Source organism: Schistocerca cancellata, chromosome 1 (genome assembly GCF_023864275.1).
Source record: "Schistocerca cancellata isolate TAMUIC-IGC-003103 chromosome 1, iqSchCanc2.1, whole genome shotgun sequence".
Lineage (NCBI taxonomy): Eukaryota > Metazoa > Arthropoda > Insecta > Orthoptera > Acrididae > Schistocerca > Schistocerca cancellata.
Genome location: NC_064626.1, coordinates 771,486,879 through 771,497,326, shown reverse-complemented (window position 1 = coordinate 771,497,326; position 10,448 = coordinate 771,486,879). Strand labels below are relative to the sequence as shown.

The window sequence follows — 10,448 nt, the reverse complement described above, 5'->3', positions numbered from 1 at the left end:
GCATGATGGCACTTTGTTTACTCTGTTTCTGTCTTTCATATTATTCACTCCAATAACTTATCTGAATATAGGGATTCTGAAAGTGCAAACGCCTCTTAGTATGGTAAAGAATAATGTTCACAGTGAGAGAAAAGGATTCTTAATGGACGAACAGAACATGTGATTCAGCAGTAGGTGTCTGTAGGCTTACAAAAAGTGGTTGAATAACCAACTGAATAACCTAAGTGAAAAAGCAGCAGCCTATTCCCAAACAGAATCCTTTCTGTCAATTAAGACATTATTTTTCAGCATTTTCAAACATATTTGGAGTAGAATTACTACCTTTTTTATCAATATCATAAGCAGACCATCACTAATTAAATATAAATGCAACTGAAGTTCAGAATTAAAGTAAATATCAGTGTAACCAATATTTGAAATAAAACAAGAGCATCTACTTAACAGCTAATAAAACAGTAACTTCTGGTGGAGAGCTGACAGACACATTTATTTGTTGTTTTAAAAATTTCTAGCTTTCTCACTTTTTAAACAGTTCCTTTGCTGTAAGAAGAGGAAAAAGTGATCGAGTACGATTTACAAGTATAGGCTCAAAGAAAAACAGCTCAGGAGATCGTAATGTACAGCTATGCACTAACTTCCTCTTCCTCTTTTGCAGTTTTCAAGATTTCGTTTTACCTGATTAAGCAATTTTTAAAGGCTTGAATAGTTAGCGAATCAACCACATTTTCTGTCGTCTATTTTGACAGTCTAAATTTGAAGCCTGTAGAGATACTAGAAAGTCTAGAAATTTTTGGGGCTGTATGTGGCACTCAATTTTTACAGTATCACATTTTCTCATTTAGATATATTTGAAATATATATTACTAACAAGAATCCAAATTTAAGACACATAAAGAATTGTCCCCTTTGTTCACTCTCATTTATTACTCACTCAAGCTGACTTGAGAATTGTATGAAAAGTTTGCAATTACGTGTTTTATTGATCATATTCACAAAAAAAGAGCCATGGAAAATACCTTTGGAGATTTGGAGAAGTTCTCCAGACTGAACTCTATATATGGTCAATTAATAGGCATTTATGAACACATAACTGCCTTCTTCCTTCTACATAAGATGACATCAACGGCAAAGTGTGATCTCTTGAAGAGATACATACAGCTATAATTTGCTTTTTAAACGAATTCTTGCTGTCTGTAAGGCTGTTTATTTCCTTATAAATTTATCAATGAGTCTCTGTAGAGGACGGTAAACGTTAACATTCCACTTGCGAATGTCATTCTAATTTTATTATGAAAAGTTGTATTGAATGCACTTTAGTTATATTATTTTGTGAATAAAATGCAGCAAGACAATTTATTTTAGTTATCTGTACTATTTTGTTAAATGTATTATCAGCATCATTTATTGATGCATACTTCAACTTTTTCCATCAATGCATAAATGTTATATCTATCCAGCTATCAAAAGTGAAGTTAATTTTCAGGAGTAAACCAGTACTATTACTGTGCGAAAAAATTATAAAATATACTGAAAGGAAGTATAGAAGTATTAGGACTAGAAGACTGATATAGAAAGCGCAAGAAAGTATGCCACTTGTCAACTGTGTTCATTGGGCTTTATAACAGCCGCGCGCAACTTCACGTCAAATGAAGTTGTGACTTCGTCCGCTAGAGGCTGTAAGAGTCGCCACCGAGCGAACTGTTCAATAATTGCCGTTGCGTTCATGTCTAATTTCATGTTGAAACAGACGGCGGAAAAACGAAGATTGTATTTGAGGCAGACGCTAGCTACAGAAGAAAATTGACGAATTACATTTCGTAACAAGCTCTGTATTGTTATTTCGCGGCGCCGGGTTTTCGAAATTTGAGGCAAGCGCGGAATGGCGACCTCGCCCGATCGCGAGCGCGCTGCGCGCGCCGGCTGTAGGCTGCGTCTTGCGGCTGCGCGGAGGCACCTTGCTCGCCAGTGATGGTCAGCTGTGAAAGGGACGGCCTCCGGAAATGCGCCTTCGGCATGTAACTCCGAGTTTCAGGGCGCCCTTACGGCATCACAATGTTCGTGTACGGTTCCGAAATCACGTAGACATGTAATATGTGTGTGCGAAGTGTTATTTCACGGTGAAAATCTGGCGTGAACGGTGCCGCAGTGGGTCGGGGATCATGGCGTCGGTCTCGGCCGAGCCCCCAGCAAGCCACGGGCACAGCTTCAGCAAGAAAACTTTTCACAAGCCCACCTACTGTCACCATTGCACCGATATGCTATGGGGCCTTATACAACAAGGATATACCTGCGAAGGTGAGCTGGCAAAGTTTCGCTAGTAGGCGATTTTGTATGTGTGTGTGTGTGTGTGTGTGTGTGTGGGCGCTTTCCGCACAGGCGGCGAGCGCCGTGTTGCTTGATCTGAAATTACACATCTCACCTGTATCGCTTCTTTCAGCGCCAGTAAAATTCGCGCGCGAAGAACTGAAAGTACTGCCTCTGAAGTTGTCGTCACAGACTGAGAAAAGATGCTTGCGCGATCTGTTGCATGTAGGGAAAGAGAAGATCTGGACGGGGAGTCGAGGCGCAGCCTTGCGCCAGCGTGCGCGTATTGACGTTGCAGATGTCGTGGGGCTTTTGGTACGCACCAACGGATAAACAGATAAGTCGGACGTGGAGCCGGCTATCGTTCACTCGAATCTGTGTGCATAGGTACCTCGCAGCAGATAGGTAAAACTACGGAAACCTAGAGATTTAATAAAATGAAAATCCTGATGCTCAGAGTTGAGGTAAAACTACGGAAACCTAGAGATTAAATAAAATGAAAATCCTAATGCTCAGAGTCGGATATTTTAAGTCTGTTAAATGACCCTATGCGCTAAAAGACTCTTCTTGTGAAGTATTGCACTGTTGAATCAAGAATCCGAGTATTTTCTCCCTTCAATATGAGTGAAGGACCTCTGGCACTCATCATTTGCCCGATGCCGAGCAGAAAAGTATTTTATTCAGATTCGGAAGATGAACGTGAAAGAATTTAGTTAATAGAACAAATATGGCCTGAAAATGAAAGTTAGCAACAGCGGGCTGGAACAATTGGAATTTCAGTTCAGATATATAGGGAGAAAGCGAGGTGGCACCATGGCTAAGGTACCGAAATCTTACTGAGGAGGAGGGTGGTTAAAATCTCCGCAGATCTCCTAACGCTATCCTTTCTTGGGTTGGCGCTCCTCTAAAGACTTCATTGTCTTCAAGACCAACTCGAACCTTCGTTATTTTTAATTGTACTAGATTCCATCTGCCAAGAAGACTAATGATAATTTAGACTACCATTGCAGAAGAAAAGTGTTAACTTGCTTCAGTAAACGTGGAATTATCTTCTAAAGATAAAAACTGTTATCAATCCGAAGGTTGGTTGTAACACCACAGTCCTATAGGAGGTGGTATGACGTCGTCTCCTCCGAGCTTTTTATTGACCTACCCAGCCAATCATAGGACCTACAGTTTAATGTGGGCTCCGAACAACGGTGTAACACGGCATTTTTTCATGTTAACCAACATTACCAGAGTTGAAAGAAATTATGACTGATCAGAGATCGAACCTGAGGCTTACGGATCTGTAGTTCGTCACTCCACCACTGAGCCTCGAGGGTCGACTTCTGCCCACTCCTAAATTTGCCTCAAAATTACGACTGACATTCTTTTATCAGTAATAAAACAGTCATCAACTGGCAGCACAGTGATGTCTAGGCGTGGACCTAGTGGAAGGGGCATACCGCTGAATTTCTCGGACCTGAGATGAGGCTCTTACAGACAGTTAAGTGGGACATACAGTTCAGTGACTTCACATTTGCAAAGCAATACCAGAGGTGTAAGTCAGTGCCACGAAAACAGTCCACGAGCAACGGAGCATCGAACTCCAAAAATTTCGAATTAATAATCTGTTACCAATCTGCGCTGTTACTAAAACAAACAAGTCAGGTGAAGCTTCAATTTATATACGCTGTAAACTCTAGGATATCGCTGTGCAGAAGCTAATTAAAGATGTTTTAAGAATAAATTTCATTTCTGGCGGACTAGTTCGTCGCAGAAGCAAACGAGGGTTTGCGAAGAGGCGCGTCCGGACCCAAGTCCCGCGATCTGCTACAGAGGCAAGGCGAGGCGATACCATCTCAAGGTGGGCGCCGCCGCCAGCCCCTCACAAATGGCCGCTTGTTGCATACAACGAGTGGGCTGTGACCACTATAGCTCGCTACAGCGGCTTCGGAGGAAGAAGGCAGCTCTTCATCGTGTTCTGAATAAAAGCCAAGGTTAATTGTTGTGCAATGCGCACGAGATGGGTCTCACACCACCGCCAACAGCGAATTTTCCCTGGGTGGGGGCCTTACTGTCGGCTTTCCACTCTACTGATTGGCCTTGTGTGAACGCACACTCGTAATCGACTTTCACTTCGAAGATCTGCAGCACCGAGTTATAGAGATTAGCAGTGCAAAGATGCTTAGGTGTTCAAATTAGCATTGTGTCAGCAGTTTTTTGACGATTCAGAAGTCTGTTCAGCGTAACTGATGAGAAAACCGATTTTGCATTCTACATTTTGTAAGATTTGAAACAACCCTCAGCAGTAGTCAGTGATGTCAAAAATTATTAATCTGGAGCGCCACTTGTATCTTCATGATGGCTTGAACGGGAGATACTAACGCATAAAAATAACGACTGCGGATTCAGATCGATAGAAGGCAGGTTATACGCAAAAGATTGGCTGGTTGCTTAGTGCGACAGGAATATTCTTAGCCTGAACAGTTTACACAATTACACTGTTACATTTACATCTTTCTTAACATTTGTAACTCGCTAGCCACCTCACGATGTGTACTGGAGGGCACTTCTGGTCTCACTGTCTTTTGCCCCCTTCCCTGTTCCATTCAGGAGTGGAACGTGGAGAAAAAGGGTGTCGATAAATCTCCGTATGAGTTCTGAGTTTCTCATCCTGGTCATTTCGCGAGACGCGTTTGAGAGGAAATAATACGTTGCTCGACTGTTCTTGGAACCCTATCAGAATTTCGACAGTAAATCCCTACGTGATGCATAATGCCTCTCTTGTAGCGTTTGCACTGTAGTTTGTTGAGCATCTCTTAATGCTCTCGCGCCAACTAAATGATTCCTGACGAAACACGCCGCTCTTCGTTGGATCTTTCCTCTCTCTCTCTCTCTCTCTCTCTCTCTCTCTCCGTCCCTCCCTCCCTCTCCTATTAATCGAACTTGGTATTGGTCCCAGACTAATGAACAATACTTAAGAATCGGTAGGTCAAGTTTTTTAGAACACTTCTTTCCAGGATGAATTACATTTCCTCCTCTCAAAGAACTTCAAGCTGGCCTCTAATTTTTGTACGATTTGTTTTATGTGGCCATTTAACTTTAGGTCGCTCCTAAGTATAGGGTTGGTGTACAAGCTCGTAGCGTTTTCCCATACGTTTAATAAACACAACAGATACACATAACAGAGACTTTAGTCAGCAATAACATATTCTCCTTCACTATTTACAACAGTTTGCCAACGCTAGGGTAGCTTTTCGATTCAGTAGCTGTAGAAATAACGTGGGTTTGAGGCGAAGAACTATTCCAGCCATGTCCGGAGCGCTTTTTCATCCAGGAAGGATGTTCCTTGAAGGTTGTTCCATAGAGAGCGGAAAAGGCGAAAATCTGAGAGCTCTAGATCAGATGAATAAGGTGGATTCGGAATGACTTCCCAACACACCTGTACAGTGCTTTTCGTGTCTAGCAGAATGCAGGCGGACGTTACCGTGGGGCAGCATCACTTCACGCAGTCTTCCTGGTCGTTGTTCTCGGACTGCGTCTGCAAGACGTCTCAGTTGTTGATAATAAATGTCGGCACTGATGGTTACAACTCGGGGAAGCAATTCGTGGTACATCACACCGTCCTGTTCCACCAGATGCATAGCATTGTCTTTTGTGGATGCGCGCAGATCTTCCTACGATAAGTTGCTGCTGTGTTTGTATTCAGTCATTCCTTTCTTTTCCTTATGTTAGCACGAAGACACCATTTCTCGTCACCAGTAACGATACAGGATAGGAATGGTGGGCGTTGTTCACGACCCAATTGACGACGAGCAAGCAGAGATGCACATATGGTCACTCGCTGATTTTTGTGTTTTTGATTTGGAGCATGTAGTGGATCGTGGATCGTTGTGGATTAATGCGCGTAAACGATCTTCATCAAACCCCGATTGTCTTCCTGAACGTGGAGAGCCACTAATGCCAAAACGATCCTCCTTGAAACAAAGAAACCATTTTCTTCCCGTGCTCTGCCCAATGGTATTATCCCCATACACGGCGGAAACGTTTCTGGCTGCCTCCGCTGCAGTCATCCCTCTACTGAACTCAAACAGAAAAAAAAGGTTCAAATGGCTCTGAGCACTATGGGACTTAACTTCTCAGGTCATCAGTCCGCTAGAACTTAGAATTACTTAAACCTAACTAACCTAAGGACAGCACACACATCCATGCCCGAAGCAGGATTCGAACCATAGCGGTCACTCGGTGCCAGACCGTAGCGCCTAGAACCGCTCGGCCACTCCGGCCAGCCTCAAACAGAAGAAGATGTCGGAAATGTTCCAATTTCTCTACTTGACCCTCCATTTTCAAGGGCCCACAGCTCCCATCACTATCTTCAAATGACAAAATGACAATATGTAAACTCGACTGCAACAGTGAACTACAAATAATAAAAGACAAGCGATAAATAAACCCATAGCAACCAGAATAGCAACATGCAAAACAAAATCTCTCTGAACTTACGGACCATCTTAATATTTTACACTAGTTAGTGCTTCCGATCAGTTCTGTATGCCTTCGCCTGTTTATAAGGACGACGTTATATTTATATATGTTCAGGGTCAACTGTCAGTCGCTTTTATGCGAATCTTCTTTCATTTCTCAAGTCTTCTGTTAAACGTTGTTATACTCGAAAAATAAATAAAAAATAAAATTAGCCCGCTGAACTAATACTCCGTTGAAAGAGGTAATGCAGTGGTAATATTTTGGACTCGTGCTGGGGAGAAACAGGGTTTAAATCCTCGTCCGACACTGCTCATTTAGTTTCATCTAAATCACTCGATTCGAATGCTGGGTTGGTCCCGAACAAGTCCGAGTTCGTGATCCGTTCTTAATCATCTCGACCACGGCGGGACGCCGATTTCTGAGCTGACTTCTTCTCCTTGTCGATACAGGATTGGCCAAGGGAAGTGATATATCTGTCATGAGATAATCTTCAGCTTAGAAACATGTCACTGCTTTTCGAAACTTCTGACACTTATTTCACTGCTTCACTTACTGCTGTGTCCAAAGTCTCTTGGAGCGCTCTGTGATTTACAAATTCCTCTTTTTTGGCAACTTAACTGGAAAAAAACTTTATGAGATTACTAAGCTCTTTGTTCTCTGCGTCCTTTCCAGTAACTGCGAATTTTCCGAAATCCAGCACTTCTGAGCTGCTCTTGCAAAGGAAGTTGAGTAGAAAATGTATTTAGGGGATCTGACGTTGCTTTCAACAATTTCAAAATGCATCAGAACAATAATGTATTCCAAAAATAACATTATTTGTATGTCATCTTCTTCAGAACAAATGAAATAAAAGAAGAAAGGAAGAAAAATGCGCTACCAATACGGTGGCGAAAGCGTAACGTAAATCACAGTGCAAACACTGCTAAGGTAAAAAGAAAAAAGATTTCGGATGAACACAGTGGTACTGTCGCTGGGAGCGTAAATGGATGATGCAAACGTCTTGCCGACAAGTACCAGGTTGATCACAGAGCCCTTCTGATCATGACGCATACGATTAAGGTATTGGCAAAAATTTTAACGCTTCACTTTTCCTTTCCATTTGTCTTCCAGCATGACGACACACCGACATTACTAGGGCCAGATAAACGGTTACACTCGTTTGGAACACCAAGGGTTAACCAAGCGTGTTAACGCAATACGGTTTACCAATAGGCCAAACGCTATCCACGTTGGACATAGCATGCAAATAAAACACAAATATACAAACTTGTATTTACCTCCAGAATGAATTTTTCGCTCAGCAGCGGAGTGTGCGCTGATATAAAACTTCCTGGCAGATTAAAACTGTGTGGCGGACCGATACTCGAACGTTATGTTCAAATATGTGTTAAATCTTATGGGACTTAACTGCTAAGGTCATCAGTCCCTAAGCTTACACACTACTTAACCTAAAGTATCATAAGGACAAACACACACACCCATACCCGAGGGAGGACTCGAACCTCCGCCGGGACCAGCCGCACAGTCCATGACTGCAGCGCCTTAGATCGAACGTTATGGATTTATCTGTTTTGTTATTCACCTTGAAAACACCACATTCCCATCATACATATCTGTTGGACAACATTGCTCTAAATATATACATATTTCACAACTGTGAGCGAGAAGAGGTATTTCTTATACAATTTTTCATACCTACCAATATCAGTTCTACCCGCTGTGCTGATTCGTAAGAAAATAATGTTTCTATCAGAACGTAAATGAAGCGCAACGGAAGTTTTGCAAAGCTTAGTGCTGGTCACACGTGCTCTGTGACTGTTGAACTGATTCGTATTTTCGTGTATGTTGGTCCCTAAGTGCTGTTTTACAGGACGACTGCTGTGTCTAATGTGGCTACACTTAACGACATACAGAGCAACAGAAGCCATTCACAGTTCCCAGGACAGCGAGAATAAAACATCCAGACAACCACATCATGAAGACACAAATGTGAAAACTGAGAAGCAAATCTAATGCATTACTAATACCCCCTACCTTTCCTTTCCATTTCACTAATTAACAATGTAAAACCTTCGCTTTCGTTGCTATCAAGCACGATGAGCACTATTTTAGATCTTGTCTGTGTCTTTGTTTTCCGGAGTCAGAATTTGAGTTTCGGTTCTTGTGGATGGTAGCGAAATTAGAATTGTATTAATACCTTCAGCTGCTATATATATATCGACAGGGACAGGTGAAAATGTGTGCCCCGACCGGGACTCGAACCCGGGATCTCCTGCTTACATTGCAGACGCTCTATCCATCTTTTTTTTTTCATTTTGTTCGGTATTGTTCGTTGCGTTTGGTCTGGGCGGACGTCACAAGACATCCGTTCAAGTTGATCGTTGATTTCTTTACTCAGTTTTTTTTATCACAGAGGGCGAGTAGCCGTCTGACCGAACACGCTGAGCTACCGTGCCGGCAAGACATTCTTACCAGGTACCGTAAGAGTTCGGGGAATATGTGTGCATCCGCACAGAAGAAGAAGGTCATGGCCGGTGTTGCCAGAACTATATACTTATATGGATATGATGTCTTTTCTTTCGGACATTTCTGAAAGAACAGACACCATATCCATATAAGAACAGATAGTAGCGTGTCGTTGCTGTGGGTAGTACGCCACTTCTTCGAACCATATATAACGGAAGTTACTACATATTATTCTTTAAAGGCTTGTCTTGAACATTTCACAAGACAGGATCGGGCAATATAGAAGCAGAGAGAAATACTGGGTCATGGGTTGGCGGGTGAGATGGAGGGGTGCAATGAGCTTCAGTCACAGAGCACACGTTTGCTGAAATGAAAATTTGTAGCATTATTTGATTGACCGTCTTACGTCTACTGACTGAATTTGATTGGTTGGCGAAGATATGTCAAAGGAAGTATAAACAATTTGTCACAGAGTGGCAGATATGCTGTTACTTAGGTCCGATTGACAGCTGTAAACCACAATCTGAAAAACTCAAGAATTGCAGATTGTCAATTTTCCAGTGAGGTGAGAAGACAGAGAAATGCGGTTCATGCGACGAAAATCACTCTAACCGTCATACTATTAGAAAGAAGTTGGATATCCACCAAGACGCAATTGTTAGGCTTTAGTCTTTTCTGCGCCCTACCTACATGACGGAGCCACGCGATATGCTACCAAACTTTTTTTGCATAATTCAGTATTCTCATAGTTACTGATGTGGGAGTAGACTGTCAATACCGAGTTCTCTGATTTCCGGTCTGCCTTATTGGGACTCGTGTGCTGGGCAGCTGTACAAATAGCGGCGATCTGAATGATAGAATGTAAAAACGTTGGAAACGGTACTGCTTCAGACACATTTTCCTGCTCCTAGAATCTTTGGAATCTGGAATTTCATTGTTAAAAGAAGAGTGCAATTTACAGGCCATCTATTAAGACATAAAGGACTCCTAAACACAATCATAGAGGGATATGTCGAGGGAAAAAGACCAAGAGGAAGACAACGGCTGAGGTACATGGATCAAATCGAGAAATATGTGGGATGTAACACCTATAAAGAAATGAAGAGAAAAGCTGAAAGACGCACAGAATGGAGACAAGCTGCCATTGTAGCTGTAGCAAACCAATCCTTGGATTGACCACTGCAGAAGAAGAAGAAAAGAATCTTTGT

The 10,448-nt window shown here is 42.3% G+C and overlaps 1 protein-coding gene across 8 annotated transcripts in view; it reads left to right on the top strand.

Annotated features, from left to right (window-relative positions):
• Positions 1-1,919: 1,919 nt before the first annotated feature.
• LOC126186955 (diacylglycerol kinase theta) overlaps positions 1,920-10,448 on the top strand; it is a 703,899-nt gene continuing 695,370 nt past the window's right edge. For 3 of the 8 annotated variants that reach the window (XM_049928254.1, XM_049928253.1, XM_049928258.1), the window contains exon 1: positions 1,921-2,295. In XM_049928254.1, the coding sequence (XP_049784211.1) occupies positions 2,160-2,295 (136 nt within the window). In that variant the 5' untranslated portion in view covers positions 1,921-2,159. Of the gene's footprint in view, positions 2,296-10,448 lie in introns of all 8 variants that reach the window. The other 5 variants (XM_049928259.1, XM_049928257.1, XM_049928261.1 and 2 more) reach the window with 3 other exon arrangements.